Raw genomic sequence first — 23178 nt, 5'->3', positions numbered from 1 at the left:
AAATGTGTTATATAAACATTATTTCCATTGTTATGTGTTTGACTTTGGCAGCAGAGTTCATCAATCTTTATCTACTCGTTTTGTAAAACTATTAAATGCAAAACGTTATATTTTGAAACTTTAAAATGTTGCTAATATTTATGTTCCTGAATATGTAATTTAGAAACGTATATAGTTAGTAAAGTTTGAAGTGTTCTAACTGTGCATTCATAAAATAGATATCTGTTGTTTGAGGGATTCACTAACGAATATCCTTATGCGATTGTGGACAGTTTGAATATAATCAAGAATATTAAAGCGTGACGTCAACAGTCAACACGCGCCTGTATTTCAAATGGCTTAGACACGCCCAAGAAAGTGCATCCACTGTCTTAGCCAATCAGAAACGCTAAGGCGGAAACTCCCGAGTTCGCCTATTGGTCTGTTCAAAAATCGCCGCAAACACGGAACGACCCATTTAAATGCTCCTTATTGTGCAGTCACACGCGCAGAGTTTGAACTGGAAGACGACACAAGGCGTTTCTTTGTTGATTTCTCATTTTTATTTGTTTATATTAAAACGTGAAAGAAACGCCGTCTGATTTGGAGTGGAAGAGAAAAGCATACAGTGGACTGCGGGAAAACATCGAGCATTAAGGTGAGTTTGAGTTTGTTTATTGAAGGACTGCAACGTTATTGTTTTAAAACGCTAACGTTACATTTAAAGATACGTTTCGTGGGTTATTTTATAAGAGTGTTTTGCCATGGTTGTAAATTTTACGACAAGCGAGCTACACGTTGTTCAGGTTAACTTCTTATGCAAGTTATGTTTTAATATGCCATGCCGTTTTTCAGCAGCAAACAGAAACATGGGTGCCAGTGAAAGCAAAATGACCGTGGCATCAACACCAAAGGTAACGTTAGACCCGAGTCAGCGACCCAAAGCAGCGCGTGTGGCGAAACTTGCAGACCCACGTTCACCGTCCTGTGCCATTGACCGCACACCTATACAGGTACCAAAACACTCCTATGTTAATAGTTCCTCTTTTATAGCTGATTTTAATCTCAATAAATTGCTTGCGGGATGTGTTGTAGTTGCTGTTTATATCAGTTTTGTGTGTGTAAACCACAGTAGATCTAAGAATTGGCTTGATTGTGTTTTCCTGTAGGTGGGCGTTACTTACTCTCCTCTCCCTGTGGTGGAGTCAGTTGGGCCTGTGTTTGTTGACCCTCGCTCACCAACCCCGGGCATCACCCGAACGCCAATGAAGGGTACATGTTCTTCATTGTTATGAGCATTACAATGAAACATTTTGAGCATTCTTCGTTTAAAAAGTAAGCTTGTTGTGTGCTCAAGCTGAAAGCTAATTAATATTCACAAGTTAAGTCGGTACTAGTTGAGAAATATTTGTTTTAAAGACATTTAAGTTACTTGGAGTTGACAGTTTGTTTGTTTTTTTAACTTTTCGAGCACTAAGTTAAGCTAAAAAAAGCCTGATGAGGATAACATGATACAATGAGGGTATTTAATAATAAATGCATTCAGAAAGTAATAAGGTTGAAAAAATGAACTCTTTTAGCTGAAACTCTTGTCTGTTTTACAGTGAGCGTCACGTCTCTCGCTCGAAGACTGAGCACGTTCTTCCTCAGTGACATCAAGTCTGGCGACTCTCCCGCGTCTCCTCTTCCTTCAGTCTCCTTCACCAAAACCTCTGGCATGCCTGGTGTAGCTCATCCAAACACCTTCGGCCCCAAAGAGCCTCTGCTGAAAGCCCAGAGCTCGCACACAGACGCCATCTCCACCCCTGTGCTGTCGTCTCCATCTGAGGGCTACGGCTCCATATGCCACAGTCCGTTCGTGTTGATTGGAGAGCCACAGATGGAGGTGGAGGTTGACACTGAGGCATCGCTAGAGGAGGCGGAGGAGGCTCTGCTTCTGGGGGCTTCACCGTTGAGGAAAGAGCTTAGCCTGAGTCTGCTTGCATGTCGTGAAGGGGTTTACTCGTCTTCCCTGGAAGAACGTCCTCTGACTCCTCTTCCTCCTGCGGACAGACAAGCCAATGAAGATCATTCGTATGCAGTCTTCACCATCCCAAAATCCACTGAAAATGCAGAGTCTGAGGCCACCCCGTCGGTTGTTGAGGCTGTCTTGACTTTAGAGGAAGAGGAAGTTCCATCCCAGACATCTGAAGAACCGGTTTGTTTTTCTTTTTTGTGGATATTTAAAGATTGTGGGGTTTTTATCTGTAATCTCAGTATTTAACATTTGAAGTGGATCAAAGTTTTTCAAAATTGTTCTAAAACAAGAATCTGTGTTGTACAGCAGTTTTAGAACAACTTCAATGAAAGGTTTTATCCATTTCAGATGTTGACTAATGTGTGTGTTTAGTTGAATGGATAGATGCTTGGATAGATGCAGATAGATGGGTAGAGATGTGATTGGATAGCTAGAGGGGTAGATAAATAGAGAGGTGGATAAAGGTAGATGGAAAGCTGGTGAGAGGTAGGTAGATATGTAGGTAGATAGATAGAGATGTGGATAGATAGCTAGAGGTTGATAAATAGCTAGAGGGATACATAAATAGAGATGTGGATAGATGGAGGTAGATAAATGTAAACGGATATAGAGGTAGATGGATAAATAGAGGTAGACAGAAATCTGGATATATAGAGGTAGGTGTACAGATGGGTTGAGAGGTTGATGGATGGATAGATCTAGATAGGTAGCGATGTGGATCAATAGCTAGAGGTGGATAAAGAAATAGAGGTAGATAAATGTAAATGGATAGAGGGGTAGATGGAAAGATAGATAGAGGTGACTAGATGGGTCAAAAGGAAGATGGATGAAGAGGTAGATGGATATATAGAGGTACACGGAAAGCTGGATAGATAGAAGGTAGATAGATAGGTTGAGATGTGGATGGATAAATGTAGATGGGTAGAGATGTGGATCGATAGCTAGAGGTGGATAAATAAATAGTTGTGGATAGATAGAGATAGAAAAATTTAAACGGATGGATGGATAGGTCAAGAGGTCAATAGATGGAGATAGAGAGACGGATGGATAGATGGGTTAGGGAGCAGGAGGATAGATGGATAGAGATATAGATGGGTAGAAAGGTAGATGGATATAGAGGTGGATGGAAAGCTAGATTGATGTAGGTGGATAGAGGTCGAGGGGTAGATGGAGAAATAGATGGAAAGGTGGATGGATGGATATATAGGTCAAGAGGTAGCTGGACAGATAGATGGGTTAGAGAGGAGAATGGATGGATAGTTGTAGGTGGATAGAGAGCTAGATGGAAAGCTAGATAGATAGAGGTAGATGGATAGATGTAGAGATAGCTATAGATAAATAAATTGACAGGTAGAAATAGATGTAGAGGTGGATGGGTTGAGAGGTAGACAGATAGATAAGTTGAGAGGTAGATAGATGGGTATAGAGAAGAAGAGAGAGAGATGCATACAAAGGTGGGTGGATAGAGGTAGATTGAGAGGTGGATGGGTAGAGAGAGGTAGATGGGTAAAGATAGGGAGATAGAGACAGATAGATGGATAGAGAGGTGGATAGGTCGAGAGGTCAGTAGATATATACAGTTGAAGTTAGAAATATAAGCCCCCTTTTTATATATATTTCACAAATGATATTTAACAGAGCAAGGACATTTTTACAGTATGTTTGATAATATTTTTTTTCTTCTGTGGAAAGTCTTTGTTTTATTTCAGCTAGTATCAAAGCAGTTTTGAATTTTTGAACATAATTTTAAGGACAAAATTATTAGCCCCTTTAAGCTATATTTTTCTGATAGTCTACAGAACAAACCATCATTATACAATAACTTGCCTAATTACCCTAACATGCCTATTAAACCTGATTTACCTTGTTAAGCCTTTAAATGTCACTTTAATCTGTATAGAAGTGTCTTGAAAAATATCTAATCAAATATTATGTACTGTCATCATGGCAAAGATAAAATCAATCAGTTATTAGAAATTAGTTATTAAAACTATTGTGTAGAAATGTGTTGAAGAAAAATCTCTCCGATTAACAGAAATTGTGTGGAAAAAATAAACAGAGGGGCTAAAAATTCTGACTTCATCTATAGATAGAGAGAGAGAGAGAGAGAGAGAGATGGGTAGATAAAAGTCAGCATTAAAAACGAGTTACTGACTTTTTAATGTTGGTAACAGTTTAATGCATTTTCTGGTAAAAGACTTTATCTATTCGTTAGCTTTATTTCAATTAGTTACATTCATAGCTTTAAACTGATAATGTTATTTGTGTTGGAACCAGTGAAAATTTCAAAAGCAAAAAAATCACTAAAAAATGACTGTTAGATCTGGTTTGTTTCTCACTGACCTTCTTAAGCACAGCTGTCACTACACCATATTACTCCGATGCAGATGCAAATTCTGACTCTTGTCCTACCACCGTCTGGACTCATTTTAATTTGGTTTTGACCTCACACCGTTGAATGCAGACAGAATAACATCTAAAGTCTCTCCTGATGATCAACATTGCTGATGGCTGAAGTATATTTTGGGTTAAGACTGAGTGTGACGTATGTCTCTCCACTGTCAGGCATCTGCTGCACTTCCAGAGCCGATTCCTGAGCAGCCAGAGGAAAACAAACCGCCAACACCTCAACCAGCTGATGCCTCCAGCAAACCCAGCCCAGTGTCCAGCACTCAGGTGGAGTCAGTGCAGCCTGGCATCCGCTGTCTGAGGTTTGACACCCGCAGCCCCAGTCAGGCCATTTTCAAGCCCCAGTGGTTGGGTGTGGGCTTTGGGGCCTCTGGTGTCCGAGCGAGAGGGGTTCAGAGCCGGGGGAAGACAGCAGTGTCCTCACCACGCAACATCAAAAACACTGCTACTAATGAGAATAATAACATGGTTGTGCGCACCAAACAGAAGCCGAGAGGTGAGTGTGTCTGTACACTACATAACAGCATTTGTATATACAGAGATGTTTCTTCTTTCAGATAGATCTTATTTTTCTGTATCCTTTGCCACTGGTCAGGGCTTAGTTATTTTTGTAAATTTATCTTGTTGCTTTAGAAAATGACATGCTGTAATCTGGTGATTGTGCTTCTGTAATTGTCATTTACTCACCCTGGTTCCAAAGCTGTTTGTGTTTCTTCTGTTGACATGACAAGACACTTTGTAACCATTCAAAAGTTTGAAACCCTTGACTTTTAAAGTAGGTAAAACTAACAATATGGAAGTCAGTAGCTATATTTCCATCCACCTATTTGTATGTGCATTTTGCTTGAAAACACCATGGAAACACCATGATGCGCATACATTTTGATAGTATGCGCATAACTGAATAGGATAAACTTTTTATTCGATAAGAAAAGATGCGCATAAACTACGATGGAAACACTTTTACCGCACACATTTCAGTATGGGCATTAAAAAAGGTCATGTGATTTTGTTATAAGAGATCATGTGTCGATGAAAATGTGTGTGAATGGACAAACCAGCAGGATGAGCACATTTTAAAACATCTGAACTGTTATTTTGGTCATTCTAAAACACCTTACCGTTTAATCATTAGTGCTGTTATATTACTAATGACCTCCAGAATCAAGAGCGTCTGTGCTCCGCAACTGGCACCTTCAAACGCCACCGCGCGTTCACTGCGTGTCAGGATCTGCCTTCTGAGGCGCAAGTCATTTTTTAGATGAAGAAAAGATTGATGCAGCTTTTCCTACAGCAGTAAATTCAGTTTTTATTGTTGATATTTGGCACAAGTAATTCAGGAAGTGACTATTTTGATCGCTTTGACTCGTTTGATGAGAACACTGCCTTTTTCGCACAATCTAGTTTTGAACAAAGTTAATTCGCAAGTGTCAAGTAGTCAAGACAATAAAGAAATTCAAAGGTTTGAAAACATCTGAGGATGAGTAAATGGCGGGTCAATTTTAATTATAGGGTTTTAACTATCCCTTTAATTGGTCTTACGTTTTAATTCCGATATAATCTAAGAAAATAAAAGCCCACTGGTATCTCTACATAAAAACCATACAGGCATAAATTTAATTAAGGGCGTGTTCACACCATAAAATCTGTTAGTTTCAGAAGTGAATAGTGTACAATCTTGATATTTTATTATTATTTTGTTACTATTAATTTAAATATTCACTGTGGTGTGGAAAAAAAAAACTGCTGAATCAATGCTGCAATGTGTTATGTTGTCTTTGGATCAGACCAAAATAACTAAATCACAGGTGTAAACGCAGCACTCTACTACAAATCCTTCCAATACTACTAGATTCAGAGAAGGAAAAAAAGAGTGAATTAGTTAAAAATAAAAAAATTTACTGCAGGTGTTGACTCAAGCTTAACCTATTTTACTTCTCGTGAAACTGAAATTGCTGCCATGTTTAAATTAACTTTGATATTGGTCAATCGATCATGTTAAACAATAATATTTAGCTGACTTTGTTTAGTACCTTAGCTGATTTAGGTCCATCATAGATGATAAAGTCACCAGTGTCAATGCGATGGCAAGTCATGTAAAACAACTGATTAATTTAGAACAATGCAAGATAGATGTGAGATGGGTCAAAAATAAACATTTTAACAAAACAAAATAATCTTCAAACATGTATTATGTGGTGATATTCAAGAAAATGTTAGAGTTTCTTGTTTAATATTACAGAAAAAGTGCTGATTGGCGAGGGCAGATCTCCTCTGCAGATCCTGAGGGAGACCAATTCACCCAGAGAACGCAACTTGCAGGTACTTACTAGCTGCAAACACACAGACCTCGGTTATCATTTTACTGTCATCTTTCATGCTCTGTAATGACCAACATCTAAATGAATGTTGGTGTCTCTCTTCAGATGAAATTGAAAGTGTCGACTCCAGAAAGACAGAGGTTCAGCCAGATGGACAGAAGAGCTCTGATTATGTCCCTCGACAAGGAGAACGAGTGAGAGCAGATCCACACACCAGCACAAACCTCAGACAACACTATGTGTATAAACTTCCATTTGAAACCTGCAACTACATGATTCTTCTTTTTCCTGCTTTTTACTTTTTGTTCCTTTTGTGTGTTTGTAAATAAACACTCTTTTAATGTAAATAAAATTAACTTTGGATTTATAATTTTGTCGTCTTTTTGTTGTTGTTTTTGTTTAATCCCATATGAGGACACTGGCTTTAATTGTTATTAGAATAACTTTTATTAATTTTTAATAAGTACCCAAAGTACCGAGAAAAGGTTGGTTCTGTCATTAAATCAAAAATCTTGTTTTGTTTAATTTCCATATCCACATTTGTTTAAAATCAGAACTATTTAGTAATGGCAAACTCTTATCCTTTATCAGTGTGCAGAGTATTTAACCTAAATCCAATTTAGACATTTGCCTTTCTAGCACTAGCAAAGCCCAGCAACTAGCCCATTACGTCAAATGATGGTAGAGTAATTTTGGCAACATGTTAATGTTAAAGTGATAAAATACGGTTGTAGCAATAAGTTGACATACTAGCAGTATGTTAATTAACAGCTATTGCACAGCTACTTGCCACAAGTAAATCCCTTCAGAGGTAATGCTTTATTTGAAGGGGGTCTTCATATGTCTGTGGTGAAAACTTCATAATCCTGACTTGACTTATACCATAGATCTTAAGATTTTATGCATGCTTATTAAAACTACCATTAAGTGTCATTCACTCAGTTGTCATTTTAAACCCAAAGATTTTTGCTTGACATTGCTTGAAATCTTTTACAGCTTGATATACATATACTGTAGTTCATTCTGTCTTCGACCGTTATCAATTGATTTCATGATCATAAATGCTTTTCTGAACACTTATTTCAGTAGAACAAAATGAATTTTAAAGTGTCAACGCTAGTTCATGACAAAATTATAATTTCCTCTTGGCAATCATGATTCATTAAAGTTTTTTCTTTTTTTTTTTTTTTAAATAATGTCAAGTTGTCATGAAAGACATCCCAAACATTGTCACCTGACGTGTTATGAATATAAAGGTTTAATTTATGATTGTGTTCAATATGAACACTCCCTTCAAGTAAAGTGTTATCTGGTGAGACACAAAACGTTGATCTGATCTTTAATAAATTACTAACTCTAATCAAACGAAATGCTGAAAAAATGCAGCCTACGCTACAATAACCTAGTAATAATTCAGTCACAAGATGGCGCTAAAGAATCAAGAACAGCTGCGTGACCCATCAGTTCATCGCAGTACCCGGATGAGTACACCTGTTCGTTATTTTCAGCGGTTGTTATCTGGAAAAACTTGGAATGTACAGTAAGTATTCCAGAGAGCTGTGTTATAAAGCCTGTTAAAAGCATGAAGCCACAAGTTACTAATTCTTAAAAATGTTAACATTAATTCAAGCTAGCAGCATGTGAAACAGAATTAATGTTAGCCACGTTAAAAACAGGCTTCTAGAAATGGGTTAGCAACATGTTAACCGTGCTAGCCATGTGCTAAAATGTTAACTGGATGTTTATTCATGCTGTTTTTTTTACTGTGAAAGTGTAACTATCTGTTTTGTTTTTCATGGATGACAGAACAGCCGCCATTTCTCCATTCAATAACAGTACATGTTAGGAGATAAGGTAACAAAAAAAATCTTATCATGGTATAAGTAATCTCATATCCTGATAATGATATGCATCATGATGATATTGTACCGTTTATGTAAATTCTATCAATAGTTTATATTTATTAAGGACATGTAAGCAACTATTTCTTTTTTACTTTTTAAGCTATACACAAGAAATTACTCATGCATATGTATAATATTATTTTAACTTCAGTGCAAATGTTTGATTGAAAATGTAGAAATATAAAATAAATATTATTTATATTAAATATTATTTATATATAAAAACTTTAATAGCGAAATGATTACAGGTCCAACATAAACAAATGCTAAACAAAATGCAAAATGTATTGCACTTTCAAGATTCAAGGATCATTTTTCAATAATGTAAATTAGTTTTTTGTCTGCATCCTCATAATGGCATCTCATATTGTGATTATTTCGAATTATGAAAAATAATCAAAAACATATGTGTCTACTAAAACGATAAAAGGTAGTAAACAATACTTTTTATTTTGTCCATACGAAATAGATCTTGTCAAATCAGCTCTAATAAATGTAAAGTTTTAGCTTTCAACAGATAAAGCTGCAAAAATATATTTTCAAAAAGGCGGCAACACCGAAGCTCCAAAAAAGCCGTTTATTAAATTGCCTTTAAAAATGCCATTTATTAAATTAAGAAGGCTAATACAAGGCATGTAACGTTTCGAACACACCGGCTCTTCATCAGACAGTCGTCAGTCATATTCACTGTCTGATGAAGAGCCGGTGTTCTATATCATAGATCTATACAACAGGATCTATATCGTATGGACAAAATAAAAAGTCTATTGTTACCTACACATGATCTTTTAGTAGACACACTAGTCTGGTTATTTTTGAATACATATTGTTTGAACATTTTACTGTTAAGCTGAGCCCCATTTAAAGTAATGTGTGTGTTTTTGTGTATTTTTTCAACAGATGAAGTTGATGGTGAAATGTAATAATCAGAAAAAGAATCAGGTTTTTCCATAGTACTTGTTTTATTGGCCCGAATAAGCAGAAGAAAAAAAAATACATGACACTATCAGTGCACTATCCCAAAAATCAAAATCTAACACTAAACTTAACAAACGAAGCTTCCTCAGACACTCTCACTAAAACTTGTCGAATCTATCTAGAGGTTGTAAACCACATTTTATAAAAGTGAAAATATCATTCAGTGTAGCCTGAAGTCATTGTATAATCGATCTTGCGTAACTATTTTGGCAACCTCCGTCGTTCGGTTTTGATAGCACAGGATGCGTTTAGATATCAGTAAGCTTTATTCAACTAGTGTTGAAAGTCTTGTTTCATATGCTACATTGTTAATATGCTGTTAACACACCCATGTGTAAATGAAAACAAAAATTACCTCACAAAATCACCAAAAATAGGTAATGGCTTTATAAATGCCCACGTTTGCAGTTAGCAATCCCTGAAAGACAAGATTTCTGTTATTGCGTGATTTCTTTGACAAGATTATTCTACAGATCAGCCCGTCTCTAAATGAGGTTTTCTTATTCATAATCGTTCTCGTGTGACGCCACAGCAACCATATCGCTTTCCCTCCCTGCTTTTACCACTATTTCTCATAGTCCTGTTTCAGTTGTCCCCTTTACATTTTTACCCTGTCTTTGACATGTTGTGATTTTTGCCTCTCTTCGAGACAGAGCGTTAGTTCCAGATCTTCAGGAAGCTGTCCCATGATCCTGTGCAGCAGGCCATCCCGTCAGGAGTCACACCGATGCAGCTCACTCTGTTGTCATGACCAGATAGCACTCCTAGAAAGCACAAACAACACACAGGACTGATTCAATAACTGCAGGTACATTCAGTGTCTGAAATTGAAAATTGAAATTGAAATTGAAATTTTTCAGCTTTTTATCAAATGGTTGTATTTTTTGTCATTGATCTTAATGTCTTAAAGGCCATAACAATATAACAGTTTCTGCAAAAGGCATTTTATATAGCTGAAAATACATTTATTTCTTGTTCATTCCTTGTCTGAATTATTACTGTGTAATCAGAATGTCGTATTTTACTTTTCTTTTGAAAAAATTTGATTAATTTAATTCTAAAAGCCCCTAAATAGAAGTATTTCCTAATCAAACAAGTACTTTTTTACATTAATTGTGGTTATTAAAATGTGTTACTATAAATCTTGTCAACACCGTTACTGTATCCTACTGTGATTTTAAACTGATGGATTTACTATGTATGATACAGACACTGTGGTTTGAAGTAGGACTGCACGATTTGGAGAAACAAATCGAATTCCGATTTATCTGATAAAAATTATCTGATAAAAATCCGATTTAAAATGTGATTTACTATACTTTCATAAAAGAGCTGCAGGTTTAATGTGGTGGTTTTAACAGCACCAAAGAAAGAGCAAGCATAATCAGAAAGTACACTACGCTAACCATTTTTTCCAATAAAGTTGTCATAACAAATTAAGAAAATAACTCCATTATTTTAAATTCAATTAAATTAAATATATACAAAATCTCAAATAAAGATTTAAATAACCTTGAAAACCTTTACATTTAGATTGTGTTTTTCATATTAATTTTATCATGATTGATTTTTTTTTCACGGTGCACTGACACAGCACAACAATTCTTATATTTAAATGTATAATTAATAAATACATTTATAGTTATATATTATTTGTAAGCAGTCAGATAAATGAACTGTACCTTTAATTTTAACGGCTCATAGAAAACACTATTTTTGAACGTATCTAACAAAACTCTAGTACATGCACAACAAAACGTGTGTTTTTAGCAATTAAATAATTGTAAATATTATCCCGCTTGCTTTTTGAGCGTTGTCGAGTATGTTTTTAAACACCTGTGCTAGATCATTTGCTGCATCCCAATTCACATACTTATACAAAGACCTAAAAGTATAAATTTTTTTGTAAGGGAAAAATATAGGCTGCGTCCAAAACCTCCTAATACCATTCGAATTTAAACATACTACTCGGCCGCTAAAAAAGGATGTTCCATACAGTATAAATGTGAGTAGTATGATTGGAATTTGGATGCTCTACATCTGCCATTTTGTCATGGTCACGTGACCTACCTGCAGCAGTTGCGTCGCTTCACTCCCATTTATGAATTCTACCGGGACATCATGGCATAGCACAGCGTGCGTGGGATGCGCACTTCAGAATTTTGCCAGAAGTAGTAAGTCATCTGGGTACTTCACAGATACTGAAGCTGCATACCAAATGGCAGACCATGCACTCATGCACTATGTACTTATGCACTTACACACTCCGTAGCATAGTATATGTATGTAGTGTCATCCCAAATGGCACACTAATGTTTTTTTACTAAGCGGAAATTCAACCCGTGTCCCAGATGACGTTTGACGGTTGCCAAATCAGTGAAATAAATGACCAAAGTACCAAATAATACTTGTGATGAGTATTGTCGAATTTTCCATCGGGAGGCGCAATAATCACTCTCGTAGGAGAATTTCGCTTTCACCATCCATCCAAAAAAAATAAAGTAATCCAACATGTGCACCCCATAGCTCCGCCTCTTCCGCTACGTGAGCAAAACTGTGGTCGTTGAGTGTGTGAAGTGTCTAACATTACACACTGCATTTTACCGGCTGAATGAGTGCATCATTCATAGCCGGCAGCTAGCTCTCTTCAACTCTCACATGGTCGCCCACTGAAGCTAAGCAGGGCTGCGCCCGGTCAGTAGCTGGATGGGAGTTGCTGCCGGAAGTGGTGTTAGTGAGGCCAGCAGGGGGCGCCCAACCTGCGGTCTGTGTGGGTCCTAATGCCCCAGTATAGTAAAGGGGACGCTATACTGCTCAGCCGTCTTTCGGATGAGACCTTAAACCGAGGTCCTGACTCTCTGTGGTCTTTACAAATCCCAGGATGTCCTTTGAAAAGAGTAGGGGTTTAACCCCGGCATCCTGGCCAAATCTGCCCACTGGCCTCTGTCCATCATGGCCTCCTAACCATCCCCATATTCAATTGGCTTCATCACTCTGTCTCCTCTCCACCAATCAGCTGGTGCGTGGTGTGTGGTCTGGCGCAAAATGGCTACCGTCGCGTCATCCAGGTGGATGCTGCAATCCCCCCCATTGTGTAAAGCGCTATATAAATGTAAGGAATTATTATTATTATTATTATCATCCGGGAACTTAAAGTGCACTTATTTTTTTAGAGTTTTCAGTGTGAACGCACTACTTACACTATAATACTACAAAATGGTGTAGAATATTGTTTAAGTATGCGATTTGGGACGCAACTTGATTTTCGAATTGTGAGAATTTGAATATACTACTCAGTTTGCATACTGATTTTAGCGTACTACATAGTATGAAAGTATGCGGTTTTGGACGCAGCCATATACTTTTGAGTGTGTTACAGAAGAGTATACTATATTTGGGAAATGCTATTTCTCATTAACAGATAACTATGTTGCTTACTTAAGAGCTCTGTCAATCATCCACACATCCTCCACATTTCTGTTATGTTTAATTTCCTACCTTAATGAAGAAGCAGCAGCAGGTTAATCTCCCATTCACAAGTGTTTTATGCAGAGAAATCTTTTCAGGTCTTTGGATAATTATTCAGATTCAGAAGTTAATTTCCAAACACGTCGCTATATTAGTTATATAGCGATTTAAATATTTTCCAGTGGGCTACATATTAATTAAGAGTCACATGAACATCTTTATCGAAGCCTCTCTTATTGACAGTTGGTCTCGCGCCATCATGTTTGTAGTTCATAGTATGCAAATCGGGACACAGCATTTAGTTTCCTGCACTCAACAGAAAGGGCTGTGATTGGCTCTAACGGTTAGCGCGGCTTTGGAATTATTCACCGATGAGTGACACAGATACAGATAGACGACCCTGGATGCAGTCTATAATGCCCGTATATCACAGCTGATCCATCACAGAGGGGAAAACTTGCGCTGCAGAGTAACACTTGTGTGTGTGGATGCGGTGCATTCCATTTAAAATCGATTAATTGTGCAGGCATATTTTTGAAGCACTGAAAGGTATTTGCGTCTTGCTGATTTCATGCAAAAAGTTCTTGCATCAAGAGTGAGTTTTTAAAACATGCATTAAAAGAGCACAGAATTTATCATGAATCCCACAATGGGTCAACATATTTTTACCATGGTTTAACTAGTGCCATAAACGTTTTTAGCTAAAAAGTGTACAATAATGAATCCCATTACCAATGAAGAGTAACAGATTTGACAAATGACACTATTATGATTTATTTTTTATTAATATAAAAAAGGAAGTGAAGATTTTAGCAAGCACTAACTATTTGTATTGTTATTGCATGTATTATTAAAATTGAATTTCTCAATTAGATTATTAATGAATGTCCTCAACATGATACTAAAAAGAAACACTTTTTTTGCATCTAGAACATCTCAAACTGGATTGCTGGAGGGCCGCAGCTCTGCACAGTTTTGCTCCAACCCTATTCAAACGCTTCTGATCCAACTAATGAAGGTGTTCAAGACTACTAGGTGTGAGTTGGATTGTGGTTGGAGCAAAACTATGCAGAGCTGTGGCCCTCCAGGAATTTGAAAACACTGATCTAGAACGATCTTAAATTTAATAGTCTCTGTGAGGTTTCTTACCGACTCTCTCTGACTTAAGTGAATCCCAGATGTTGCAGTTGAAGTCATCGTATCCGGCGAGGATGAGTCTTCCGGAGAGGGACGGAGCGATGGACGTCACGCCGCACATGATGCTGGAGTCCTGGTATGTGATGAGCTCCTGGTCTGAGCGCAGGTCGTACAACTTGCAGGAAGCATCGTCTGAACCTGTGATCACTGCATTGCCGTTGGGGAAAAACTGAAAGGCAACACAGAGAGAAAAAAATATATATTTACTGGCATGCTGAAAATAAGCATGTATAAGACGCAACATGCGGATTGGCCCTGGTTTTGAACTATTGATAATTTACTGTCACAGCCCTTCATTGCTGTTTGCTTTCTCTTGCATTTTGGATACAATATTGATTCATTTCACAGATTTCTCAAATTTGTTTTTGCAGTCACAGAGGATTTTTTAAAGATTGTTTGTAGATGGCACACAACAAATTCTTATATTCATATTTTGGCTTATTTTCCATCCGATTTCTATGGTAGTCATTTTTAACCTCGAAAACCTTGAAGTTTATTTAACAACCAATTACACTATTAAGTCATTACCTTTTTTTTTTGTTTGTATTCAAAACTGATGCTAATTGCCATAAAAGTCACTATGTTTCTTACTATTCCAATGAAAGTCAGTGTGAAATCAAAATGTAAATATTTTATTTTACAAGTGCACAATGTATTGTTCAGTTGAACAATTAATCTATGCAAGATAATCCACTGGAAAGAAGCTTGATTTTAATAATCTTCAAACAAAATCTGGCCATTTTCTTCTGAGTTTGGAGTGGTGGTCTAGGGCTGTCAGTTTAACGGCTTCAACCACAATATTCTTAACCACGTCCCTCTTACCATTAGTTAGCCACAAACCCTTTTCACATGATGTCATGCAGTGTGCGGCTTCACTCCACGCGGTGTATCGTTACTTCCGATCTACACAGAACTCCCCATAGAGAACACATCGGTCCAGTACGCTGTATATTTACTACAGATACAGTGAGACTGTGACTACTACTGTTTTCTGTTGTCTGCATTCTGGGTGAGATGTCTGACATCTAAGCCAGATTTCCATTTCAACTGAGAAAATGGGACTTTAAACGGAGTGTAGTGCTTTGTGTTGCTGTCTTTATGGCAGATGAAGTTGGTATGGACTACCATGGTAGTAAGGTATGGAGTAGGTATTTTATTCATGAACAAAACATATCTATGTCTATTTAATATCTAAATTAAATGAAATAGAACAACAGTGTTGTATGTGACTCATAATCAAACAAAATCATATAAAAAATTTATATTTGCAAAAAAAAAAAAAACACCTAGAGGACTGCATTTTAATTCAATATTATTAGATTATAAAATTATTTGTAACATTATTAATTAAAAGCTAGTACTACTATCACATTAATCCCATCCAGTAGGTTGGGGTAAGACACTGTCTTAATTCATTCAAATGGAGAAACGGAACAAAACATTAATAGATCAGTAAATACAAATGATGAAACCGATTGCAAACCAGATGGCATACTTACCAGGTGCAAGCCTATGTGAAGATTTAATAAAGATTTTACTTGTACTGGAACATTTACATATAACAAATAATTAAAATTTATATTCATAGCAGCGTCAAAGCAAAATAGATTTATTATTGATTAAATAATATAAAACTTAATTAAATTAACAAAATTGATCAGTAAAAAGGTTGCAAAAATATACATTTCTTGAGAAACAATAGCTTATTCCTATTCTTAATATCTAAAAGTATCATTTTCAAACTCACAAAGCAGCTCAGTATTGAAAGCGAAACATTTGGGCACATGCCCAATACTTGAAAAAGTCTTAAATCACTAGGTGCAATGTTAATATTTTCACTTGTAAATTTTCCAGAGAAGTCTCTCATTCATTCAAAGGTAAACCGGAACTAAAAATACAGTGTTGCCGATAGAGGAAAAGTGAAGTGACGTCGAAAGGGTCTATGAGGTGTGCAAAAAGAAAAGGTTTGTGTTCTTCAAACTGAAACAACTTCTGGGTCATGTGGAATTAAAGCTACAAGTTTTTACATATCAAAACTAGGGCTGTGGGACATCACAGAAAAATGGAATATTTAAAATGTTATACAATTTAAAAAAAAAAAGTTATAATAACTAACATCGTTCATGTTATTTTAGGAAAAAAGAACCATCGCTACAACTTCTGAAATAAAAACAACCATGATTTGCTGTAGCGTAAAACAAATTAGACATTTTTAAAGTGTAAAGAAACAAAAATTGCTTATGTAAATATTACCACCACCACCACTTTGCTCACTAGTGCAGTTTTGTCAACCGGAAAACATCTAGTTAAAATCATGTAAACAAAAACACTTGAAACAATCTATTTCTTAGTTTTTTTGCTGTTTTTTTAAGCATGGCGATTGTCATTTATATAGCGATAGTCATTGGCGAAAGATAGTCATTGAATTAGTAAAGATACTTATTGTGATATCCTCATTCTCAATATTTTGACAGCTTCTATATATTGCGCAGTGCTAATTAAAGCAAAAATAGTTTATTTCTTCTTTTAGGGTATTTGCTTCAGTATTTCTGTAGGTGTGCGTTTCTTATGGGTTTGCTGGTCAGTTTTACCCCAATGGCGTTGATGTCACTCTCGTGTCCACCGAAGGTCTGTCTGCACTGGCCTTCACGGATGTCCCACAGTTTGGCAGTGAAGTCACAAGCCCCTGAGATGAAGGTGTTAAAGTCTGGAGACACGGCGAGGGACATACAGTCTCCCAGATGACCGGCGAACACCGTCTTCTGTGATCCTGTCTCGATGTCCCACAGAACACTGGGAAAAAGGACAGATGTCATGGTAAGAAAACAGCATTTTGTCTCTTCTTTACAGTCAGATTGTGTTTTAGTGAATGTACCAGGTACAGTCTCCAGAGCTGGTGATGATTTCACTGTCACTCAGAAAACGGCAGCAGGACAGGTAACCTGATCAAACAAAACCCAAGACTCAGATTCACATCATAAACTTTTAAAAAATACAGGGATAAATTATTTTAAAGTATTTCATGTGCTAGATATTGTTCTTGTGTATTCCAAACTGGAAGTAGTAGAAAGCAATAAAGAATTTTTATACATCATTACGAAACTTAAGTTCATAACTGGGTTTTACTTAATTCCTAAGCATGATAATATATATTTTTACTCAACTGTACTTCAGAAAAACAGGTTGTCCCTCCTTATTTTAGTTCATTTGATTATCTGATTCAAAGAGTTCATTCAGAGTGTTTCTCCAGTTAAAGATTCAGTGATTCAAATGATCCAGTCAGAAAACATCTCCAGTCAGAAATTCACTGATTCACATGATCCATTCAGAAAACAACTACAGTTAAAGATTCAGTGATTCAAATGATCCAGTCAGAAAACATCTCCAGTCAGAAATTCACTGATTCAAATGATCCATTCAGAAAACATCTCCAGTCAATGATTCACTCATTCAAATGGTCTAGTCATTGAGCATCTACAATTAAAGATTCTGTGATTTAAATGATCCAGTCAGAAAATGTATGCAGTTATAGATTCATTGATTCAAATGATCAAGTCAGTAAACATGTCCAGTTAAAAATTTACTGATTCAAATGATTGAGTCAGAAAACATTTTTGTTTAATGGTTTACTGATTCAGATGTTCAAGTGAGTAAACATGTCCAGTAAAGATCCAAATTATTCAAATGATCCAGTCAAAAAACATAGAGTTAAAGATTCACTGATTCAAACGATCAAGTCACTGAATATGTCCAGTTAATGATTCACTGATTCAAATGGTCAAGTCAGAAAATGTCTCCAGTTAATGATTCCCTTACTCAAATGATTAAATCAGTTAACATGTCCAGTTAAAGATTTACTGATTTGAAGGATTAAGTCAGTAAACATCTACAGTCAAAGATTTACTTCAAATAATTCAGTCAGAAAATGTCTCCAGTTAAAGATTCATTGATTAAAGGATGTGGTCAGAGCAAGTCTAGGTAAAATCCTGTGTGTCCACGACGGAATGAAATTTAAGTTACTAATGTAAAATTTTAGGTTAATCTTTATTTTTGTAAATAAAAATCATATTTATGCCACAATTGTCTTTTTTTTGTTAAGTAAATTAGTTGAAAAACTAAACAAAATGTTAAAATAACACATCAATGGAGTTGGATAAGTGCTGCCACGTATAACAGATATTAAACTAGTGTAATTTGATAGACATTTAGATCATATAATTCAATATTTTCTTGAAAAATAGGAATTATTCTGTCTTTTTAATTTAAAATTTTAATATCAGTTAATTTATTATCATGAAACCTTTGAGAAGCAGAGCTTAATACTTTAACTAAATAATATTTTATCAGGGTATCTCTCCTGTAATGTTTGATTTGTGTACCTCGTCCATCGCTGCAAACTGGTTCTTATAGTGGTGTGAATAATAAATATTTTGAGTTGTTCTTCTCACCTGTATGTGCTGCGAGCTCACGCATGACCTTCACGTTTCCATCTTTGGCCTTCAGGTTGTAAATGGAGCACATGTTGTCAAGTCCTCCACAGGCCACCATGTTCCCTGAAGGTGCGTATGAACATGTCATCACCCATGAGGACTTCAGTGGGATTGCATGCACCTACGCCAAAGTCAGGAGCAGTGGTTAGTTAATAGTAAACAGATTTAGAATTAGTGATTATATGTACATAGAGCTTTATTTCACCTTTGTAAATATGAGTACATGTTTGAAAAGTTGCATGAAAAACATATATATTTTTTTTAAGTTTTCTATACAAGATGTAATATTCATGCCAATAGTTTGTAATGCCACTTTGTGAAATGCATCTGCAAATAGGCAGCAGGGTGGCACAGTGGGTAGCACAATCGCCTCACAACAAGAAGGACGCTGGTTCGATCCTCGGCTGAGTTAGTTGGCATTTCTGTGGAGTTTGGTGTGGAGTTTGCATGTTCTTCCCTTGTTGGCGTGGGTTTTCTCCAGGTGCTCCGGTTACCCCTACTAGTCCAAAAGCATGTGGTAAAGGTGAATTGGGTAAGCTTAATTGTCCGTAGTGTATGCGTGTGAATTATTGTGTATGGATGTTTCCCAGTGATGGGTTGCAGCTGGAATGGCATCCGCTGCGTAAATCATATGTTGGATAAGTTGGCGGTTCATTCCACTGTGGCGACCCCAGATTAATAAAGGGACTAAGCCAAAAAGAAAATAAACAAATGAATCTATGCACCATTATTGCTTTTGTCATAAAGTACTCGCTCATCAAGTACTCGCTCTTAGCTATAGACTGAACATGTAATGCACATGTCCTTGACAGCACATTTTTAGCGAAATCATATTTAAAAAAAAAATCCTCTCTGAAACCACTTTTCAAATGTTTGTGTTTTGACCTCACTAAACACAGTTGTTATGTAAATAAATGGCCAAAGTACATAAAAAGTGCTTAAATTGTTTAGACACTTTTCAATCTGGTTTTCAGTGCTCTTATAAAGATAATCAATGATATCCGCCTGAATGCAGATTCAGGCAAACTAACAGTGCTGGTATTGCTAGATCTCAGTGCCGCATTTGACACTGTCGATCACAGCATACTTCTGGGTAGGCTGGAAAACTGGGTTGGGCTGTCTAGGACGGTCGTCAAATGGTTCAGATCTTACCTTGAAGGGAGAGGTTACTACTCAGTATAGATGACCATAGGTCAAGGTGGACACCCATGACATGTGGAGTCCCACAAGGCTCGATTCTGGCACCTCTCCTGTTCAACTTTTATATGCTCCCTCTGAGCCAAATAATGAGAAAGAACCAAATTTTCTACCACAGCTATGCTGATGACACTCAGATCTACTACCCTTACTGCCTAAGGACCACAGCCCTGTTGACACCCTTTGGCAATGCATTGATGAAATAAACAGTTTTAAAACTTTCTTCAGTTAGACAAAGAGAAAACTGAAGTCATTGCGTTTGGGAACAAGGATGAGGTTCTCAAGGTGAATGCGCACTTTAGCACTAAAGGTCAAACAACAAAAAATAAGGTCAAGAATCTTGGTATGACTCTAGAGTCAGATCTGAGTTTCAATAGTCATATCAAAGCAGTTAGTAAATCAGCATATTATCATCTCAAAAACATTGCAAGAATCAGATGCTTTGTTTCCAGAGAAAAACTTGTTCATGCTTTTGTCATCAGCAGGGTGGATTACTGTAATGGTCTCATCACTGGCCTTCCCAAAAAGACAATCAGACATTTGAAGCTCATCCAGAATGCTGTTTACTGTTTTCTCTTTAGTGAAGCATTTAGTTTTTCCACTTATAAAGTCCGCCATGTAAATAGCAAATGCGCTATGGTGCAACGCAACTGACTCTTAAAGGGAATGGGAGATGAGACTCTGATTGGTTTATTCTTAAAACACACTCATTAAGAGAATAAGCTTAACCCTGTATGACCATGTGCCACAGCGCAAAGCGGATTTTTCCCGTTCTATATAGCAAAAGTGGATTCTAACACGCTCTTAATGCTTTTGGGACCTGCGCTTTGGACTTTGCGAATGGATTGTCAAAATAGAGCCCGTAGGCTACTATCCACAATCTCTCTGACTGTTTTTTTGGACTATTCCCCTGGATTAGATCATTTTTCTGAAACGCAGTCTTGGACAAGGAGCATTTTTATTATAAAATGTCATTTTAAAGCAAAAACGTACTAGTGTAAACACAGCCTTAGTTAAAAATGGGGTCATGTAAACAGCTTTATTCATAAATTAATGGCCATTCAATCCTGAAAACTCTCGTTTTGCATATAACAAAAAAGAAAACAGACATTGTGACTATTCAGTATTTGATGCATTTCTACATGATTGAATAAACTATAAATTAATAGGTTAATGGAATATTCAATTATTGAAAATAAACACATAATGGAAGTCTATTAGGTATAGACACTTTTGTGAACTCAAACTTTCATCTTATGAACAATTTACAAAAAAAATTATTCCACTCATGTTTCACTAAAGAATTCCAGTTCCCCTTCGAGTGGGGAACTTAAATGCTATAAGTGGATTTAATCCTTGTATGGGGATTTCGTTCAGAAAGCCAATTGTATGAAAGAGTATGTTACAGGCCAATGAAATGCCAAATGAATTGGCAGCGTCAGCTTGCGCACCTGATGCTTGTTCCAATCATTTTAGCATAAAAGCACAGCGAAAGCAAGAAGATGCAACCTTTTTGCTTCAGAGACTTTTACAGCCTTCTGAGAGAGTCAATGAGGGTTCCTCCTGCTCTTATCCAGTGATTTCGAGCAAACTAGAGCGGTCTCCCAGTTCAGAGTGTGTACACGTTGCAGCAGACGGTCGAGCTGGGCTTCTCCCTTGCCTGGGGTTCTTTGGGTCTAGTCCTCCAGAGCGGTGCGTATAAAGTTGCAAATTTCCTAAAAGAGCAACATTTGTGCATCACGTCCTTTTCAGGATGGCGCTCCGACCATGCGTTTCTGGATGTGGTGGTTCCCTGTCCCCAGATGATGGGCATGAGCACTGCGTTGCATGTCTGAGGGTCCAGCATGTTAATGTGGTGCTTGCGGGCAGTTCATGTTGTCATTGCAGTGCCATGTCTGTTGCACAGCTAAGATCGTGGCTCTCTCTTGCAAAAGGGCGAACCACCCCAGCCTTCCCCTGCACTGCATCGGGCACTCAAGCAGGTCTGAGGGTTCCAGTGGGAGATTATCTGTCGCCTCTGGGCCTGCGGACCTCCCGCTCCTCCAAGCGCTCTATCCAATCTTCGAGTAGAGGAAGCGATCTGTCTAACCAGATGGTAGCCCTTACGTTCGATGACACCGGGGACCAGACGTCCACTGCTGCATCGGAGGGTGGGCTTTAATTGTCCGACAAGGATCCAGACCTGCTCGCCCCCTCCGGGCAGGTGAGTTATATCAAAACGGATCCTGAAACAGACATGATAGCCGTGCTTTCCCAGGCTGCTTTGGCGGTGGGTTTGGAGATGGTTTATTCCCCAGCTTCGCGGCCGGACCTACTAGAAGGGTGCTACATAGAGGACAAGAGGGCCAAGCCTTAAAAGCCTCTCGTCCCCATCTTCCCGGAGGTGCACATTAGGCTTCCGCAGTCCTGGAGGGCACCTTTTTCTGCCCATACTGCATGTCCCTCCGCCCTTATCACTCTTGACGTTGGATTCCTCAGGACAATCACGCCATTGCGGTCAATCTTTGTCCACGTGCCACCTTCTTGGCAGGGTTCGCCTCGTCTCCCGTCCAAAGCCCCTGTAGGTTATCTGTCTCCCTCAGAGCCAGAGCTTACAAAGCTCCGGGCCAGGCTGTTTCCGCCTTGGACGATATGGCCACCTACAAGCGCTACCAAGCACAGGTGCTGGCCCAGCTGCACGAGGGTGGGTCTGACCCAAGCTTGCTTCACGAGCTCCGCACTGCAACCGACTATGCTCTTCTGACCAGTAAGTCCGCTGCGTGTGCGTTGGGGAGGACGATGTCCACATAAGTGGTCCATGAGCGCCACCTTTGGCTAAACCTGGCTGATATGCGCGAAGTCGACAAAGTCCACTATCTTGACTCTCCCATATCCCAGGCTGACCTGTTCGGCAACACCGTCGATGAATTCAACAAGGGATTCAAGTGGGTGAGAGAGCTGTCTGATGCGATGGCTAATGTTATCTATCGGCGGGACCGTAATGCCCGCTCCACCCGCCGAGCCATCCGCATTTGCTGCTTCTCGCCTACGGCGCCCGCCTACGAGAGCTGCCCCGCCTGCACCTCCAGCGAAGCAGGCACATCGAGCACCTCGAAAGCAGGCAGCCCCCCCCTGCCCAGGGCACCATTAAGTCCGGTTTTACAAACAGGTCAAGCAGCCCTGGGACAGGTCATCCGGAGAAGAGGGAATTTGTTCTTTCCTGAAGAGCCGGGCCAACA

The 23178-nt window shown here is 38.0% G+C and overlaps 2 protein-coding genes across 4 annotated transcripts in view; one reads left to right on the top strand and one right to left on the bottom strand.

The window, feature by feature from the left end:
* Positions 1 to 465: 465 nt before the first annotated feature.
* Positions 466 to 7096, top strand: cdca3 (cell division cycle associated 3). Of its 3 annotated transcripts, none has more exons than NM_001045049.1 (7): positions 466 to 637; positions 835 to 992; positions 1149 to 1251; positions 1584 to 2176; positions 4562 to 4901; positions 6648 to 6727; positions 6832 to 7096. In NM_001045049.1, the coding sequence occupies exons 2-7, from the start codon at positions 849 to 851 to the stop codon at positions 6922 to 6924; spliced, it is 1353 nt and encodes a 450-aa protein (NP_001038514.1). In that variant the 5' UTR covers positions 466 to 637; positions 835 to 848; the 3' UTR covers positions 6925 to 7096. The 3 variants fall into 3 exon arrangements, with proteins under 3 accessions (NP_001038514.1, XP_073781261.1, XP_073781262.1); XM_073925160.1 differs by having other exon boundaries at positions 471 to 637; positions 838 to 992; XM_073925161.1 differs by having other exon boundaries at positions 471 to 641.
* A 2477-nt stretch (positions 7097 to 9573) lies between these two features.
* gnb3a (guanine nucleotide binding protein (G protein), beta polypeptide 3a) overlaps positions 9574 to 23178 on the bottom strand; it is a 26855-nt gene continuing 13250 nt past the window's right edge. The window contains exons 5-9 of the mRNA NM_001002437.1: positions 18722 to 18884; positions 17149 to 17215; positions 16865 to 17066; positions 14226 to 14442; positions 9574 to 10372 (exon numbers count right to left, since the gene is read on the bottom strand). Coding sequence (NP_001002437.1) covers positions 10266 to 10372; positions 14226 to 14442; positions 16865 to 17066; positions 17149 to 17215; positions 18722 to 18884 — 756 coding nt within the window. The 3' untranslated portion in view covers positions 9574 to 10265. The remainder of the gene's footprint in view (positions 10373 to 14225; positions 14443 to 16864; positions 17067 to 17148; positions 17216 to 18721; positions 18885 to 23178) is intronic.

Source organism: Danio rerio, chromosome 16 (genome assembly GCF_049306965.1).
Source record: "Danio rerio strain Tuebingen ecotype United States chromosome 16, GRCz12tu, whole genome shotgun sequence".
Taxonomy (NCBI): Eukaryota; Metazoa; Chordata; class Actinopteri; order Cypriniformes; family Danionidae; genus Danio; species Danio rerio.
The sequence above is the reverse complement of the archived record's forward strand: the minus strand, read 5'-3'. Positions and strand labels throughout refer to the sequence as shown.

What these genes read in the sequence shown, in the direction of transcription:
- cdca3 (NM_001045049.1), top strand. Translation starts at nt 849, where the DNA reads ATGGGTGCCAGTGAAAGCAAAATGACCGTGGCATCAACACCAAAGGTA. An exon ending in TTGACCGCACACCTATACAG is followed by an intron (nt 993 to 1,148) that starts GTACCAAAACAC and finishes GTTTTCCTGTAG; the next exon opens with GTGGGCGTTACTTACTCTCC. An exon ending in CCAGAGAACGCAACTTGCAG is followed by an intron (nt 6,728 to 6,831) that starts GTACTTACTAGC and finishes GTCTCTCTTCAG; the next exon opens with ATGAAATTGAAAGTGTCGAC.